This window comes from Orycteropus afer, unplaced genomic scaffold (genome assembly GCF_000298275.1).
Source record: "Orycteropus afer afer isolate SDZICR_OR568_19922 unplaced genomic scaffold, OryAfe1.0 scaffold00462, whole genome shotgun sequence".
In the NCBI taxonomy this organism is placed as follows: Eukaryota; Metazoa; Chordata; class Mammalia; order Tubulidentata; family Orycteropodidae; genus Orycteropus; species Orycteropus afer.
In genome coordinates this window covers 1,370,172-1,389,345 of record NW_006922049.1, presented here as the reverse complement: position 1 = coordinate 1,389,345, position 19,174 = coordinate 1,370,172, and the positions used below count along the sequence as shown (strand labels likewise).

General features: G+C 39.7%; 2 protein-coding genes across 2 annotated transcripts in view; one reads left to right on the top strand and one right to left on the bottom strand.

Annotated features, from left to right (window-relative positions):
• The window catches only part of CTTNBP2 (cortactin binding protein 2), a 253,837-nt gene extending 242,600 nt beyond the window's left edge, over positions 1-11,237 (top strand). Inside the window, 2 exon segments of the mRNA XM_007954509.1 lie at positions 11,008-11,119; positions 11,227-11,237. Coding sequence (XP_007952700.1) covers positions 11,008-11,119; positions 11,227-11,237 — 123 coding nt within the window.
• A 557-nt stretch (positions 11,238-11,794) lies between these two features.
• Positions 11,795-19,174, bottom strand: part of CFTR (CF transmembrane conductance regulator) — a 247,152-nt gene continuing 239,772 nt past the window's right edge. Inside the window, exons 25-27 of the mRNA XM_007954507.1 lie at positions 14,485-14,657; positions 13,764-13,869; positions 11,795-11,995 (exon numbers count right to left, since the gene is read on the bottom strand). Of these exons, the coding sequence (XP_007952698.1) occupies positions 11,795-11,995; positions 13,764-13,869; positions 14,485-14,657 (480 nt within the window). The remainder of the gene's footprint in view (positions 11,996-13,763; positions 13,870-14,484; positions 14,658-19,174) is intronic.

The following is a 19,174-nucleotide window of genomic DNA, read 5'->3' as shown; positions in this document are numbered from 1 at the left end:
CTGACCTCATTGCATCCTGCTTTGCACTATACTTAGCTCTGGCAACATAATGCCTAAGGCATTTGACTGCTAACTAGAAGGCCTGCGATTCAAACCCACCAACACTCCTCAGAACGAAGAGTGAGCAATCTACTTCCATAGAGATACCACCTTGGAAACCCAAGGAGGGGTCTCTATGAGTCAAATCAATTCAATGGCTGTGAGTTTGGTTTTGGTTTTATATATGTATGTATGCTCAGTGTAGTGCCTAAAGCACTTGACTGCTAAACAGAAGGCTGACAGTTCAAACCCACCAACCACTCCTCAGAAGAAAGGTTGGGCAATCTACTTCCATAGTGATACTGCCTCAGAAATCCAGGGAGGGGTCGCTATGAGTCGGGTCCAACTTGACGGCACATAACAACAACATGCCAATATTTATTTTTCTCTCTAATTTATATTAAAATATCTTAGGGGACATATGGCCTCATAGCATATTGGTTAAGCACTCAGCTGCCAACTCAAAGGTCAGAAGTTCGAACCCATCAGAGGCTCCACTGGAGAAAGATGTGGCAGTGTGCTTCTGTAAAGATTTATAGCCTTGGAAACCCTATGAGGTAAATCTATGCTACCCCATAGGGTCACGACAAGTTGGAATCCACTTGATGGCAGTGGGTTTTTTGGTTTTAGTTAGGGGACATCATGCCTTGTTGATCCATGTACATCACAGAGTAGATCAATGTTCTATTGTACACATTCCAAGTGTACAACACTCTCTGATTATCTGAAATTACAAATCTCAAGGTTTTCTGAATGCCAGCTGCCTAAAATACCCTGCATTCAGTAGCAAACGTTTAAACCTTTACCTTGTGAATCTTTGGCATTTGAGAGTGATTTAACAGTTTTTGTTAGGAGCCATTATTATCACAGGTTGATAATGATTTTCTAACAGCTGGAAAACTTAAGAGTCATTTGGAAAAAGATTGGGGGTTAGACAAATATTTGCTATTGATATGAATGACTCACATTGACAAATAAGTGGAAAGCCACTTAGCCAGAAATAATATTGAAGCACTGTCTTAGCAATCACCCACTTAAGATAATAGCTTCCAACAAAGAAAGTGTCCAGTCCTGCTGGGTCTTTCCATAACAGCCAATGGCTCTGGCAGCCTCTTCTAGGCCATAATAGCTTAAAGGCCTAACACACTCCAGTTCCTGAGATCAGAGTCACAATAGGAAGACTCCGCCTTGGACCCAGTGGACTCCAGGTCAAAGGCATCTCTAACTGTTTTCTTAGATTTAGGGTCCAATTTGGGCAGGATAAGGGAGTAGAACCTCTAGAGCAGCAGGCCACTGTTGACTCCTTATCTTGTTTAATGACTGATGAAAGCAGTGAGAAGTAGGACCAGGTCACTCAGCCAGGTAGTGCAGAGGTTGAATATTTGCTTGATTGGCAGAGAAAACTATGACGGTGCCAGGCACACACGTGTATAAAACAGGGAGCTGGAGAAGCAGGCCAATACAGAGGTATAGATACAACATCTTGCTACTCAAAGGGTCTCCAGACCATGAGTATCATATCAGCGGGAACTTATTAGAAACGCAGAGCCTCCAGATATTCCCCTTGACCTACTGCATCAGAATCTGCTTTTTAACAGGGTCCTTGGGTGACTGCTCTGCATGTTACCATTTTAGAAGCACTGTTTGGAGCATGACCTTTAGAGGTGATTGTCATCCAGCAACCTGCACTTGTGCAACTGGCTCAGAAATTTAACTTCGTTCTTCAAGCCCCATTTTGTTGTTTTTGTTATTAGTGTCATCAAATCAATTGTGACTTGTCACAACACCATGTGTGCAGAGTAGAACAGCTGCATAGGGTTTGCAAGGCTGTGACCTTTGGAAAGTATTGATACATATATTGGAGGTTACAAAGCTGTTGTGTGAGTTTAATGCATCAGTTCATGTGTTGTGCTCTGTGGGTGGAACCATATTCATTCAGTAAACACTTCAAAATTACATTATTTTGAACAGCAGTGGCAGGGTCAGGGAGCCTGACATACATGTTGGTGGAATGGTGTGATAAGGTGCTTAGGTCAAGGATGAGAGCCCCTATATTGGATGCTAGCTAGTTTAGATTGTTTGGAACTGATATCCAGGTATTTGGAATGTGCCCATATGAAACACATGGTATATAACTAGAACTAATATCAGATAAATGCATACACTAAAAAACAAAAATTAATTAATTGACTGTTAAAGTCAAAATTCTGAATAAACAGCGCTAAAACCAAAAGAAAGCAGAAGGGTGAAAATAAATCACAAAACAGGAATAAAAAAAAAAAAAAGCAGAATAAACAAATCCAAATAGTGATTCTTTGAAAATACCAACAAAATGACAGGCTTCTCCAATCATGAAAAAAGGCACACAATGCAAAATTAGAAATGACAAAGGGGAGATGCCATTAACACGGAGGACATTTTTTTAAATCATGAGATTAATTGCATAGCCCTCTGCAAGCAAATTTGAAAACCTGAATGAACTGGGTAATTTTTGAAAAACGAAAATTGACTCCAGTGGAGATTGAAAATCTGAAAGATTACTACAGAAAAAAAAAATATTATTAAAGAGCTCTCCCCTTTAAAATGGAAACAAAAGAAGCAAAAGCAAATAAATAAAAACCACCGAGCTCAGATAATTTTACTGGAAAGCTTAATGGTACTTAAACTAGTCCAGCACAAACACAGAAGAAAAACTCTATACTCTGTGTTTACTGTATGTCTACTTTGTATACATGTGAAATTTCCAAAAATAAATTTTTTAATTGATCAGAAAAATATAAGAGAATGTAATAGTCACCCAAACTCACTGTGAGTGCATCATTTTACTCCTGTGGTTCCCACAAGCCAACACTATCACTCCATTCAAGAGCAAAAGCTTGGTGTGGGCTCCCAAGTGAGGAGGCAGCTATATACATGTGGAGACAAACTAGCCCCTGCTTTGGCTCCTCAAGGACACTGAAGCATCCAATGCAAGTAGGAGATAAAAGGAAATCATAAACATTTCTTCCTCATAAGAAGATTCTCAATGATCACAAATTTGCTTACACAACAATTTTTCCTTTAGATTATTAATGGGCCCCTGCAATCTGCTGCCACCAGTGGCGTCATGGGAGAAAGATATGGCAATCTGCTTCTGTAAAGATTATGGCCTAGAAACCTATGGGATTTGGTTTGATTTTGGGACCTGCTGCCAAGGTCCCTGGGTGTTGCACTGTTTGTACTCAGCTACTAACCAAAAAGGAACTTTGGTGGTGCAGTGCCTAAGGCATTTGACTGCTAACCAGAAATGTGTCAGTTCAAACTCACCATGTGCTCCATGAAAGGAAGATGGGACATTCTACTTCCCTAAAGATTTACACCTTGGAAACCCAATGGAGTTTGCTATGAGTTGTAATCAACTTGATGGCAGTGGATTTGGTTGCTTTGGTGGTATAGTGTCTAAGTAAGGCATTTGACTTCTAACCAGAAGTCTGGCAGTTCAAATCCACCAGCCACTCCTCGGAAGGAAGGTTGGGCAATCTACTTCCATGGTGATACCACCTCAGAAACGCAAGGAGGGGTTGCTGTGGGTCGGATCTGACTCGATGGCGGTGAGTTTGGTTTTGGTTTTGGTAACCAAGAAGTTGGTGGTTCACATACACGCAGCGCTATGGAGGAAAAGCCCGGCAATCTGCTTTGGTCAGACGCAGTCATTGAAAGCTGTATGGAGCACAGTCAACTATGAAACGTGTTGGGTTACTGTGGGTCAGAATTGACTCAATGGCAGAGGTTTTTTTTTGGGGGGGAAGTTATCAGCTGCCAATGGAGAGGCAGAAAGAGGGTTGTTCTCAAAAGAGTGTTGTTTTTATTAACTTATAGAACTTTGACAAAAATGATGATAGAATAATAAGTTGTGGCTGTTGTAGTTAAGGTTATGTGTCAGTTTGGCTGGGCCTGGTTTTGAGTGGCTGGGCAGCTGGATGCCATTATTCTCCATGGTGAGATTGGTAATCGATGCTGTGGTGGAATCTACAGGAGCAGCTGAGTAGCTGCCTTAGGGATGCGGTCTGCTTCCAGTATACAAGAAATAGCTTTAAGGAGGGCCTCCAGCTTTCAGCATGCTTGAATCCTATGTGCAGCCAAGTCATTGTTCATCAGCCTGCCATGGTGTCTGTCGATCATGGGACTCTCAATGGACTTGAATCAGTGGCCTGCCATGTGGTTTGGTAACATCGGGACTGTGCCCTTTTATTTGTCAGCCTTGGGTTTGTTGGCCTCAGCAGCCAGCAACTGCCTGAGTGAAGAGATGCCTCCAACTCCAGTGGGCTGGGAGCAAGAGGTAGAGCTGAAGCCCAAGGTCAAGAGGCTTTCATCCAGCCCCTAGAGTCTGATACTTTGAACTCAGATGTCTAGCCTCCAAAACTGTAAGAGAATAAACTCCTGTTTGTTTAAGCCATCCCATTTGTGGTATTTTTGTCAGACAGGCACTAAGTAACCAAAATAGTGGCCAGATAACATTGATGCTTTCTTTGAGTAGAACAGAAAAAGCTTATTTCTTTATGTTACAATTTTTATAAATAAATTATGACTGTTTAACTTGACAGGGGCTAATTGCAAAGTGGATTTTGGTATTTTTTTTTTTTTAAAGCATTTGTGCTAACACTTGACAATCAAATTATAAATGAGTTAAAAAAGATTACTAACCAGTTTTAGTCCTGTTTATAAGCAGTCACCACTGATAGATTGCTTCTTCTATTCCTAGTGTCAAAAGTGAATGGAAAATAACAAAGAGTTGTTTATACCCCCAAATTAATCAGGCTTAATTTCCAACATTCAAAATGGCTTCAGGAGAAAATGTCTTGTAGATTCATGGAAGTCTGTGTGTGAGGCTCTGTACTCATTTTGGTCTTTGACAAATATGCTCTTCTGGGAAAATGGCCAACCTAACAATGAACCAAATCTTCCCATGAACCAAGTCAGTTTTTGAAGATTAATCTGTACTTTTTTCATAAAGGTTAGCTCTTGGATGAATGGAAGATGTGTTCCTAATTTTGCTATAACTTTTGATCCAAGCTGATATTTTGAATTATTGCTGCATTAATATTAAAAGTGAATTAATATTCACTTTGCTCTATGAAATTAAAGACCAGTTTTATCATATTCACATAGGCAAATATTTTTGACCATAGTTTACAAGGCACTGTATGCTTTTATTAGGGAAACGGAGTTATTAGAAAGCAAGTGAATATTTCCTCTATAGCAAATTAAGGACAAATCCCAAACTCTTGCCAAGAATTTTCTCTCCTCTGAGAAAGTCCACCATTATCAGCTCCCCAGTTCTTTCTCAAGTGGCAAATAGTCGCTCAGGTCTCTTCGGCTCTGTGCACTGAGGGCGGCTTGTAATTCCCGACATACTGATTTGGAGTTCTGATGCTCTGATATCCTTGCCTTGCACTGATAGGTTTTTTATGGTATTTTTAATAGGGAATTGCGATTGTCCACACCTGTTTTAACAGGTCAAACAGGTTTTTATAATGAGCTCTTTAAACTTCATTCTAAATTGTCTCCTACATAGTATTTGAGGTCCTTTCTTTAGCAAACTACTAAAATGTTTACTGTGGGGGTTTTATTAGACTTTTACTCTGATCTGTGCCAATTTCCCAACCCTGGAAGGTCCCAATTTCCCAGCCCTGGAAGGTTCCCTGTTACTGGAAGGAAATGTAGTTGTTTCAAACTTTTGCTTTTTTCTCTCATGATGAGGAAGGACAAAGTGAGTGGGCTGAGAAATAAAAGAAGAAAGTGTGTCTTGGGTGGGAGTGGGTGCAGACCAAAACAAGCAAAATCTAAAAACAAACAGAAAAAACATAGGAAGTCTGTGGCAGTGATAGCTTATTATTTTTTTTTTTAATGGGAAAAATAGGGAAGAAAACCTGGTATGAGGGAAAAGCTAAGTGTTGGAATGAGCAACACAGCTTGGGTGACCAACATTTACTTTTCCTTCTTATTGTTTTTTGTTCTGTTTTTTTAAAGTAGGTTTTCAGAATTAGAGCTTCTTTTGTTCCATTTAGCTTGCCTTTTTGTTTGTTTGTTTGTTTGTTTTTCTGGACTCAAAATGAACTAGAATAGAGCATGTGAAAACAAATCTCTCCAAACAAGGTATCACTGGGTTGAGGGCCTGACATTCAAAAGGGATCTACTGTCCACCTACCACAGGTCCCTGGGTAGCACACAGGGCTTGTGCTTGACTAGGTGCAATGGTTAAGCACTTAGCTGCTAGCTGAAAGGTCTGAGGTTCAAACCCACCAGCCACTCTAAAAGAAAAAAACTTAACAATCTGCTCTGCAACGATTACAGCCTGAGAGACCCTATGGGACAGTTCTACTCTGTCTTATATAAAGTCACTATGAGAATTGACTTGATGGCATATGATAGCAATAACAAGAAGTAATCTAAAGGTTGATGGTTCAAAACCACCCAGCAGTATTATCAAAGAGAGGCCTGGCAATCTGCTATAAAGATTACAGCAGTTCAACTCTGTAGCACAGGAGTTGCTATGAGTCGGAATTGACTTGATGGCAATGGGTTTTCTTGTCCATATACTGTGTACCAGGACCTGCACCTTTCATAAAGAAGCTTCTGGAAAAAAAAAAAAAAAACTAGTAAAACAAGAAGTTCTCATCAATCAAAAAATGGATTTGAGAATATAAAAGGCCCCAGGTTCTGGTATAAAAACAGTGTTTTCCTTGATGATATTTTTGCACTAATCAAGAGCTATCAAACAGCTACTGCTATTTGAATATGCTTACAAACAAATAACCACTACTCATCTGTCAGTTTGTCATACTGTGGTAGCTTGTGTGTTGCTGTGAGGCCTATGCCACTAATATTTCAAATACCAGCAGAGTCACCCATGGTGAACAGGTTTGAAACTAAGACAGACACGCAAAAAGGAGGGGGCCATCTACTTCTCAAAGAATTGGCCGGAGAAAACCTTAGGAATAGCAGTGAAATATAGTCTGAAATATTACTGGAAAACTTTGTGAGTAGCTCTGAAACATTGTCCAATATAGTGCTGGAAGATAAGCCCCTCAGGTCAGAAGTTACTCAAAATACTACTGAAGAAGAGCTGCCTCCTCAGAGTAGAGCCAACCTTAATGATGTGGGTGGAGTAAAGCTTTCAGGACCTCCATCTGCTAGTATGGCACAACTCAAAATGGGAAGAAACAGCTGCAAACATTCATTAATAATCAGAACATGGGACATACGAAGCATGAAACTAGGAAAATTAGAAGTTGTCAAAAATGAAATGGAATGCATAAAGATCAATATCCCAGGCATTATTGCACTAAAATGGACTGGTTTTAACCATTTTGAATCAGACTACCATATGATCTATCATGCCAGGAGAGACAAATTGAAGAGGAATGGCATGGCATTCATTGTCACAAAGAATGTTTTCAAGATCTAAAGTACAATGCTGTCAGTGATAGGATAATATCCATATGCCTACAAGGAAGACCAGTTAATACTACTACTATTCAAATTTACACAGCAACCACCAAAGCCAAAGATGAGGAAATTGAAGATTTTTACCAACTTCTGCAGTCTAAAATTCACCGAACATGCAATCAAAATGTGTTCATTATCACTGGTATCAGAATGCAAAAGTTGGAAAGAAAGAAGAATCACTAGTAGTTGGAAAATATGGCCTTGGTGATAGAAATTATGCTGGAGATAACATGACAGAATTTGCAAGACCAATGACTTATTCATTGCAAATACCTTTTTTCAGCAACATAAATGATGACTACACTAGGCTTTGCCAGATGGAGTACACAGGAATCAGATCGACTATATCTGTGGCAAGAGGCAATGGAGAAGCTCAATATCTTCAGCCAAAACAAGGCCAGGAGCTGACTGTGGAACAGACCATCAACTGCTCATATGCAAGTTCAAGTGGAAGCTGAAGACAATTAAAAGAAGCCTATGAGAGCCAAAATATGACCTTGATTATGTCTTTCTTGAATTTAGAGACCATCTAAAGACTAGATTTGATGCATTGAACACCAATAACTGAAAACCAGAGGAATTGTAGGATGACATCAAGAATATCATCCATGAAGAAAGCAAAAGGTCATTTAAAAGACAGGAAAGAAAGAAAAGACCAAAGTGGATGTCAGAAGAGACTCTGAAACTTGCCCTTGAGTGAAGAGTAGCTAAAGCAAATGGAAGAAATGACAAGATAAAACAGCTGAACAGAAGATTTCAAAGAGCAGCTTGAGAAGACAAAGCCAATTATTATAATGAAATGTGCAAAGACCTGGAGTTAGAAAACCAAAAGGGAAGAACATGCTCGGCATTTCTCAAGCTGAAAGAACTAAAGAAAACATTCAAGCTTCAAGTTGCAATATTGTAAGATTCTATGAGCAAAATATTGAATGATGCAGGAAGCATCAAAAGTAAATGGAAGGAATAATACATAGTCACTGTACCAAAAAGAATTGGTTAATTCATTTCAGGATGTGGCGTATGATCAAGAACCAATGGTACTGAAGGAAGAAGTCAAACCTGCACTGAAAGAATTGGCAAAGAACAAGACTCCAGGAATTGACAGAATACCCATTGAGATGTGTCAACAAATGGATGACATGCTGGAGGCACTTACTTGTCCATGCCAAGAAATTTTGGAGATAGCTACCTGGCCAACTGACTGGAAAAGATCCCTATTTGTACCCATTCCAAAGAAAGGTAATCCCACAGAATGTGGAAATTATTGAATAATGTCATTAATATCACATACAAGTAAAATATTGCTGAAGATAATTCAAAAATGGTTGCTGTAGTATATTGACAGAGAACTTCACAAAATGCAAGGTGGATTCAGAAGAGGACATGGAATGAGGGATATCATTGCTGATGTCAGATGGATCTTGGCTAAAGGCAAAGAATACAGAAAGATGTTTACTTGTGTTTTATTGACTGTGCCAAAGCATTTGGTTGTGTGGATCATAACAAATTATGGATAACATTGAGAAGAATGGGAATCCCAGAACACTTGATTGTGCTCCTCAGGAACCTGTACATAGAACAGGAGGCTGTGGTTCAAACAGACCAAGGGAATACTGCATGGTTTAAAATCAGGAAAGGAGTGTGTCAAAGTTGTATCCTTTCACCATACTTATTCCATCTGTATGCTGAACAAATAATCTGAGAAGCTGCACTATATGAAGAATAATGTGGCATCAGGATTGGAGGAAGGCTCATTAACAACCTGTGATATGCAGATAACACAACTTTGCTTGCTGAAGATGAGGATGAATTGAAGCAGTTACTGATGAAGATTAAAGACTTCAGCCTGCAGTGTGGATTACATTTCAACATAAAGAAAATGAAAATCCTCACAACTGGACCAATAAGCAGCATCACAATAAATGGAGAAAAGATTGAAGTTGTTAAAGATTTCATTTTACTTGGTTCCACAATCAACACCAATGGAAGCAGCAGTCAAGACATTGGATGGCATATTGCATTGGGTAAATCTCCTGCAAAAGACCTCTTTCAAGTGCTGAAGACCAAAGATGTCTCCTTGAAGACTAAGGACCTAACTCAAGCTATATTTTTATGATATCTTAGGTTGAAACTGGGGTAAGTTGCCTCATATGCATGTGAGAGCTGGACAGCAAACAAGGAAGACCGAAGAAGAGTTGGTGCTTTGGAGTTGTGGTGCTGGCGAAGAATACTGAAAGTACCATGGACTGCCAAAAGAACAAACAAATCTTACCTGGAAGAAATGCAGCTGGAATGGTCCTTGGAAGTGAAAATGTCTCACTGACTTTGGTAGTCATGTTGTCAGAAGGGGCCATTCCCTGGAGAAGGATATCATGCATGGCAAAGTGGAGGGTCAGTGAAGAAGGGGAAGGCTCTCAACAAGATGGATTGCACAGTGGCTACAATGATAGGCTCAGGTATAGCAGGGATTGTGAGGCTGGCACAGGACTGGGCAGTGTTCCATTCTGTTGTACCCAGGGTCACTATGAGTTGGAACTGACTCAGTGGCACCTAACAACAACAACAAATAAATAAATAAATAATGGACAACTGCAGAAAAGGTATATTTTAAAATAAAAAAGCCTCAAAAGTGTCTTAATTCACATGGGAAATTCAAAGATGCAATATCTAAAAGAAAAAATCATGTCCTATGAACGTTAGAGACTGGAGTAAGACTGTAGAGACATAATTAATGAACACATTAGAAAAACAGCTCATTTTCACACAAACATATGGATTTTTATTGGCAGATATTTTCCTTACAATAATAAATAGAATGCAGTGTTTTTAAGGGTCAGTTTGGAGTTGAGAAGGCATTGTGCCCTACATAGAAGGAGTCAGACTTTGTGCTAGCATCTTCTTTAGAACTACGTTCAAGAGGAATCCATTGCTGCAGGTGTGTACAATATCTGTATAATGCCTATGCTTCTTTTCACATCAGAATGGTAATTCATGACCCTGGCCATGATCACCCTAGGGCCCCCACCCCCTTACCCCGGTTTCAACATAAGATATCATAAAAAATAGCTAATGCTATAAAAAGTCAACATTTAAAATATAAAAATTCTTTTATACAAATATAATTCATAATCATTCTTAAAATACAGCATTGTTATATATGAGTTGAAACATTATTAAAATAAATAAATTTTCCTAGAGAAAATTTCATTTGCATCACAAAATTATAAAACAGGAGTATATAAAACTAATTAATTCAGTCTCCCATTGGCTCATTTCGTGTAGACAGTATGAAGCGTATACAGGTCTCCTGAAAACACACATCCCCCTTATATACCCAGATCCCCACAGCTCATATGTGTCCACCTGGAGTACCTTGTGGCCCATCTGCCTCAGTGCTCTCTAACCAGGAAATTATGGGGTAAGGAAGGTTTTCCTGCACGAATTTGCACTGATGCACTTTTCAATCACCCTTCTGTTCAGAGGTCTTATGAGCTTGTTAACTTTCTGGAGGTTGTGGAAAGGCATGCCAATTTCCACATCAAGGAAGTTACCCTTTGTCACTTGCATGGGGCTATAACAGCCATTTTCCCAGGTAAGGGGTGTGTCCAGATTATCTGAATTATTTGGATTGTTGGTAGAGCTGTAGTATTAGTCCTAATTTCCAATGTCAGAAATTTCTCTTTCCCCATTAATCCCTAGATATTGAGTAAGGCATATTTTGATGAGCTTTTGTGGAACTCTTACAGTATTCTAATAGTTGCTTGGAATTGGGACAGTGGGGATGCTTAACAGGCGATATTGTTGTGTTTCTAAATATCTTGGAGCTGAAAGTTATTAGCTGCAAATATCTTGGAGGGAGAGGAAAAAAAGGAATCTAAACGTAAGTAAACCACTGAAGTTTTCAGTTACCCTCATTTCATCTTACTTGTAAGTAATATGATTCCAGTTTTTCTCCAATAATACAAACAAACACATTTCACTGAATAATTAAGCTGGTTATAGCCACCTTCCAACTACTACCAAAGGGAAAGAGTTTTCAGGAAAATCTAGTTCGTGTAACACCAAGTGGTACATCTTCCATTTGACCACTGTCAGGAAGCCATTTATTTGGACACAGATGAATGTCGTTAATTCCTCATACTAACATTACCCTCCGCCCACTTTTTTTTAAACAAACATTATTCAGCCTTGTTTTGCGAGGCAAAGGCAACTTTTTTCTCCTAACTCCATAAGTGACTCTCCTAAGAAAAAACACTGGTACTGTTCTCTAAAGCCTCGTTTCTTGCACCTCTTCCTCCGTCTCCTCCTTCAGAGCGGAGATTTTGGACACAGACTTGTGCTTGCTCGAGTTGCGGTGCGGGCAGAACTTCACGCGGTCCGAGGAGCTGATGGCCTGCCGGAAGAGGCTCTTCTCACTCAGCAGCTTCTGGAGGGAATCGTACTGCCGCACTTTGTTCTCCTCTATGACCTAGGAAAGTGGCCATTAGTGAGATGTGAGACAGAAGGTAGGTCAGACCAGACGAGGGACAGAAACTGTCATACTCTCAAAGGAAGACAAAAGACAAAAAGAAAACACAGTGTCATGAGGCTTGCCTTTTGGTCAGGTGTAACTCATTTAACTGCTGTGTACTTTAAGGAGGTTCTACCATTTGTGAGTTCCCAAGTGATGCAAATAGTTAATGTGCTTGGCTGTTAATGGAAAGGATGCAGGTTCAAACCCACACAGAGGCACCTCAGAAGAAAAGTCTGAAGATCTCCTTCCAAAAGATCAGTCACTGAAAACCCTCTGGAGCATAGTTCTTCTCTGATACAGGTGGGGTCACCATGAGTCAGAGTCAACTGGAAGGCAACCAGTTGGCTAAACAATTTGAAATTAGCTGTAATTTTCTACAGCAGCTGGATGTTTCTGTTTTTGGAAGTTTTGGTGGTGCAGTGGTTAAACACTCAGCTGAACCAAGGAGTTGGTGGTTTGCAACCACCCAGCAGCTCCATGGAGAAAGACCTGGCACCCTGCTTTCATGATGATTATAGCCTAGCAAACCCTCTGGGGCAGTTCTACTCACATGGGGTAGCTATTAGTTGGAATTAACTTGACAGCACCCAACAACAATAGTAATTCAAAAAACTCACTGCCATTGAGTCGATTCCAACTCACAGCAACCCCCATTGGGTTTCCAAGGCTGCAAATATTTGTGGGAGCAGACTGCCTTATCTTTCTTCCATGGAGCAGCTGGTAGGTTCAAACCATTAACCTTTTAGTTAGCAGCCACATGGCTTAATCACTACACCACCAGAGCCCCTTTAACAACATTGTACTGGACAAAGGACTTCTGCAGAGAACTTTAGAAGAACTCAAAGTACTTTGAAACCAAGAATGATTCCTATTAAATCCCTTACAGATTACCTAAAATATCAACCTCTACAACAATTGATCTGAAGCCTAACAATTCCAAATAGATTATGTTTAATAGATTGCCTTCGCATGTTACCCATGGCCAGAAGAAAGAAGGGCTTTGCCCAATCTCTTGAACCTGTCTGTAGCAGAGCAAGAGGTTGTTATCCTGGCCCCTAATTTGTCACTTAAAGTTTAGGAAAGATAGTAACAATAATCCCTCAGTAAAGAAGGCATTTGCCTCCAAGAGGCTGAAAAGACTTAACAGAAATGATGCAGTGCATCATCCTCAGAAACTTTCTTATGACTGAACCAGAGAGAATGTGAAAACATCACTTCAGAGAATCTGTGACAGTTCTGAAAGAACAGTGGAAAGGTGGATGGGAGAGGAACTAACTTGAACTCCAAATAATGAATAGAGAAATGAAATGAGCCCTTCAACTACTGTATTAAAACCATAAATCAGACTACATGAAAATCTAGGCCTGTCCTGGACCTCATCCAAAAGAAAGCTAATTATTGAAACCATTAGGTCTTTGTTTTATGTAGTAAAGTCTTTCTTATAACTTACTACTAAACTAAAGGGCTCAAAAGTACAGATATTCTAATTTATTAATGTAATGTAGTAATATGCTATCCATTTTTGAGTTACTGAATTCCAACCTAAACGCTTAAATCAAAGTAAGAAACTTGTGTAGCTATTTTGAGTAAAGCCTAAAGTTATATGATACAAGATTTAAGGAAGAACTTGTACGTGGCAACAATTTACAGGAATGGTCACGTATGAGATAATCATCAAGAGTTAAAGGAAAAACCAGATCTTAAGTAAATTATAAAGACTCACCAAAAATCGTTGACATTCCAACATTGCTTCTATCCTGTGTTCACAGAGGATTACTGTACAGTCAGCAAATGCTTGTTTTAGGATTCTTCGAATGATTTGGTATGTTCTAGAAAAGAAAAAATACCACATATAACATTACAGAACATCAATAATCAGCCTTTATCTTTGATTACATGCCTATTCCTCTATCAATTTGGTTCTTTAAGTTTCATCTGTCTTTAAAAACTTTTGCCGTAATGTTGACAAAGTTAGCCACAATTAGCTTTTCAATCATGGAGTAGAATCTAGGTTTCCATAAATAAACAGAACAAAGCTTTTGAAGAAAATGTCACAGATGAGTACATTTTTCATTATGTGGAAGCACTAGGAATTCTTTTTTTGTGCTATAAATATTTCATATGATATAAATGAAATACAAAGGAAAATCATATATTACATATGCCTATGTAACTGAATATTTCATCATGTGTTGACAAGAGGGAAGAGTTGGTATGAAATTCTAAAGCAACACTCAAAAGAGAACACAGGGTTCTTAGTCTAGGAAATAAGCATTTGTGCTTACATCAAAGACTAACTTTTCCCCTGGGCAATTATTTCATATTCAGAGGAGGTTCCTCCACTTGCAGATATGACAGCCTAATGGGAATATATATCAATATGAAGTAGGCCTTCGTGATTCTATTTTCATTGTGTTATTAGATAGCAGGACTCTGAAACTCACATTGGGTCCAAATGAGCACTCGGTTCATCAAGCAGCAAGATCTTTGCCTTACTGAGAACAGATCTGGCTAAGCACATCAACTGCTTGTGACCATGGCTTAGGACATAACCCCCATCCACAAGGACAAAATCAAGCTTCCCGGGAAACTGCTCGATCACAGATCTGAGTCCCACCTACAGAAAAGAAAGAGGGAAACCATTGTGCTTAGAGACAGTAGGTCAGGTACCATGGAATTAAAAATGCCTGATCATCTGACAATCTAAAAATAAACATTGGAGTTCTGAAAGCTTAAATTTCATATCTATCCCACTTCCTGCTAGTTGGGCTTTATTGAGCAAAAATCTATTTTTTCATCTTGGCAGCACTCTGGGATAAATTCCATGCCTTGTTTCAGTTCTGTACTTCATTCATTCTGGGACTTTCAGTGAATGCTTCCTATGTGCCTGGTACCCTAATAGGTATTGAGGAAACAATAAATGGTACATGGCCCCTATGAGGTTCAGAGTTTATAAAGACATGTGCGAAGGATTGTAAGAATTGAATACACACAGTGTTACTTTAAACATCATCGCATCACAGGTTAAAAATGGAGTATACAATAGTAGTGACCTCATAGAGTTGTTCTGAGGATTAAGTGAGCTAATTTTCAGGAAGAGCTTGCCAGAGTATGACACAAGGTAAGCACATAATAGAGGTCTGTCTTTCAGGGCACCTCCAGGTGGGTTCGAATTACCAACCTTTCAGCTAGCAGTCGAGCACCTAATTATTTGCACCACATCGAGTCAATTCTGATTCATAGAGACCCTGGAAGGACAGAGTAGAACTGTCCATAGGGTTTCCAAAGCTGTAAATCCTTACTGAAGCCGAACAACACATCTTTCTCCCACAGAGTGGTGGGTTTCAGCAATTGACCTTTCAGTTAGCAGTTGAGCCCTTTAACCATTGCACCACCAGGGCGCCTTTGAATCACCCAGAACCTATTAATACTGATATCCCAAGGACACTCGTCCCCTTACTAAAGCACTGTCTTGGTATCACATTAATGTTTGAAGGATTTTCCCTTCACAAGTTACCTGAGGAACTAACTTAGCAGGAAGTACCTCACTGCTATTAAGTTACATCACCCTCAGAGAAAATGGGTTGAGATTTTGGTAAGAAGGTAGTCGGGTGTACGCTCCCTCTAGAGTCATACCAGTCGTACATTGATTTTCTAAGGCTGTACAAGGAAAGCTGCTTCACGTGTTAGACATCGACTGCTCTGTGATAAAGAGCTGAACAATGTGTGTCTTCCCAGATGAAACTCTCTTTACTACTTAAATATACATGACAGTCACTATTGAGGAGCCCTGGTAGAGCAGTGGTTAAAGCATTTGGCTTCTAACCAAAAAGTCAGCAGTTTGAACCCACCAGCTGCTCCACAGGAGAAGATGAGGTATAATCTTCCACAGATATTTACAGCCTTGGAAAGCCTAAGGGACGGTTCTCCTCTGTCCTATGGGGTGGTTATGTCGGAATCAACTGGATGGCAGGGGTTTGGGTTAGTCAATATTTAGAGAACAGAATCTTAATCATGAATGACAGTTAGTGAAGCAGACCAATATGTGTGTGTGTGGGGGGGGGGGTATTTGCAACATTCCTGTCTCACTATTCTTTTGAAGTACGGTCAAAATCATTTTAAATCATATTCTTAGAGAAAGGTCAACATAACTTAGCAAAACTTTAAATTGTGAATTCAATGAACATGTAACAAATGTATTTAAAACATTATGGCAGAACTGGGGATTCAAAGATGAATAACACTGGCCCTGTCTTGAAGGAGTTCCTTGTCCAGCTGGGCAGAAAAATAGTAAGTAGATAATTACTGTTTATTCTGAAGAATTTTAACAAGGGTTGGGTGAGAAAGAGAGAGAAAAACAAAAGACTGAAGTGAAAATCACTAAAAAGGTCTAAGTTAGTGATCGTTAGCAGTTGACTCATTTAATTATATATGTTTGTGTGTGTATATGTGTGTATGTGTGTATTTGTGTGTGTGTATTATACATCAATGTAATCCTACTGGATCATCATAAACCATTCTTCAGTAGGTTCAAAATAAATACTAACTTGAAGTCAACCCTGTCCAAACTAAGGTGAATTCAAAATTGCTGGAATCTAAACTTCTCTATTGTTTTCATTCTTACCTACCATTAATAAAGGAAAGCACCAATAGTTTGTGGATATAAAGAGCTGCTTTTAGAACAAACATTTGCTAGCTTCATTCTGTTGAGCTAATGTGCTGAATATGCTTCCCAAGCTGCTGGTTATCAAGGAGCAATTTTGTTTTGTGGTGTATCAAAGTAAATGTTGACAGCAGTCTGTGAAGTACCAGGTATTTTTCTCAAAATGTTGACTTAAGCTACTGCTGCACTTTGGAATGTTAGTATGGAGCAAGAGTTTGGTCTTGTGATGGGGAAGCATGAAAAAAATCAGAAAAGTGAATCGTTGGACTGAAAAGTCCATTAGTGGGCAGGTATAAAAATAGACATTGTCAACTCCTTTTGACACTCCTTTTGCTATGTGGCAGGTTTTTTCAGAGTAAGTTTCCAACTTCAAAGGCCACCATTTCTGCTATTTAGCTTGCTTTCTAGAACAACTCGCCTGACTACCGATTGATGTGTATGGGAGGAAGGAAACTATTTTAGGGGTTATCTAAAAAGCAAACAATTACCAAAAATGCCATCATTCTAAAACCAATAGACACAGTGCTTAGATTATGGATCACAACGAGACAGGCCATGCTGGGGAAATCACCTGTGATCAGGAAGTCAGGGATGCTGCCCTGTTTGGGAATCCACCAACAACCTCAGCCAAGTCAGGCTTCTTGAAGCTCAGTTTCCTCATACTAAAATGGAGATGTCATACTGGTCATGTACTAATTACAAGGTTGTTTTGGTGACATCATATACATGAAGCACTTTGTCCATGAAAGGACCATTTATTTATTTATTCATTCAATCAGTATTGAACACCATCCATGTGCCCAACACTATTCTCTTGCTGCTGTTGAGTCTTGTCCAGCTGATTCTGATTCATAGCAATCCTACAGGACAGAATAGAATTGCCTCATAGGGTTTCCTAGGCTGTAATCTTTATGGGAAGGAGCCCTGGTGGCAATTGTTTACTAACTGAAAGGTCAGCAGTTCAAACCCACCAGGTGTTCTGTGGGAAAAAGATGTGGCAGCCTGCTTCCGTAAAGATTTACAGCCTTGGAAACCCCATGGGGCAGTTGTACTGTAAGGTCCTGTAGGGTCACTATGAGTTGGAATTGACAATGGCAACAGGTTTGGTTTTTGGTTTGGTTAATCTTTACAGGAGCACATCACCAGGTATTTTCTCCCATGGAGCCACCGGTGGATTTGAACCTCTGATCTTTTGGGTAGCAGCCACACAGTTATTCATTGGGCCACTAGGGCTCATTAGCACTACTCTAGGCCCTGGAAATACAACAGTGAGTAGGACATGATCCCTGCCCTCAAGGAACTTACAATCGAGTGGAGGACATGGACAAGACATGAATCTCTATGCAATGTGAGTAATGTGATTAAACGGTGGAGATACAGGGACCACCTGGGGATGGCCCCTCCCTTCCTGGAGCATCAGAGTAGGTTTCCTGGGAGAAATGATATCTAAGGGGAGGCTTGAATGATGAGTAGGAGCAGATAGTGAATAGTTGGGGGAAGTTGTCCAGGAATAGGGAACAGCATGTGTAAATGCCTGTAGAGAACACAGCACATGGTGCTTTAAAGAAACAAAAATAAATTCAGTATAGTTAAATCATGGGAGCCTGGGAAAGTGGGAGAGTGAGCTTAGAGAGGTAGGCAAATCCCAGATTGTGAAGGAGCTTGTAAGCCACTTTAAGGTGTGTGGACTTTGTCCAGAGGGCAATAAGTTTGTATAGAAAGGTGAGAAACAAGTTCTCAGATTTGTGGTTGAGAAAGATCAACAGAAAGAACTTTAGGGAGCTGGAAGCCTGTTTCAGAATGACGTGTAGAGATAGTGCAGTGGTATCAGATGGGCATGGAGAAGAGTGTATAAGTTCTAGATATTTGTAGGAGGTAGAGAGACAGGACTTGATATATAGGGGTTGATGGGAATTCAGGAATTAAGGATGACTCTGAGGTCTCTGCTTTGGGTAACTGGAAGGCAGTGAAGCTATTCACTGAGATTAGGAACATGTGTACATGTGAGGCAGCTAAGAAGCCCATTCGGTTGTGTATGCTGAGCTGTCTAACAGGCAGAAGAACAGGTAGGGAGCTCTGGGACCAGGCAAATTTGGGAGTCAACAAAGAGCCAAGAAGATGCATGAAACTTCCCAGGAAGAAAAAAAAACAAAGTGAAGCAAGCATTGGGATTCTGTGGAACAACATTTAAGAGTTGGCTAGGCAAAGACCAGATGGAAACATGATAATAATAGCTAACATTTACTTAGTACTTATTATTTGTCAGTCACTGGGCTGTGCCCATTATAACATATATAAGCCTTAAAAGTTACAACAACCCTACCAATTTAATGGGCCATAGTGCTAGGGGTCAATTTTAATTTTGTCCATGGGATTCAATCTCTTTTGGAACTCTCTTTGGTTTAGGTAGCTAATAAAATCATTGCTCCTGTGGGTAAGTTCTCTAAACCTGGGTAATTTTGAGATGGAAA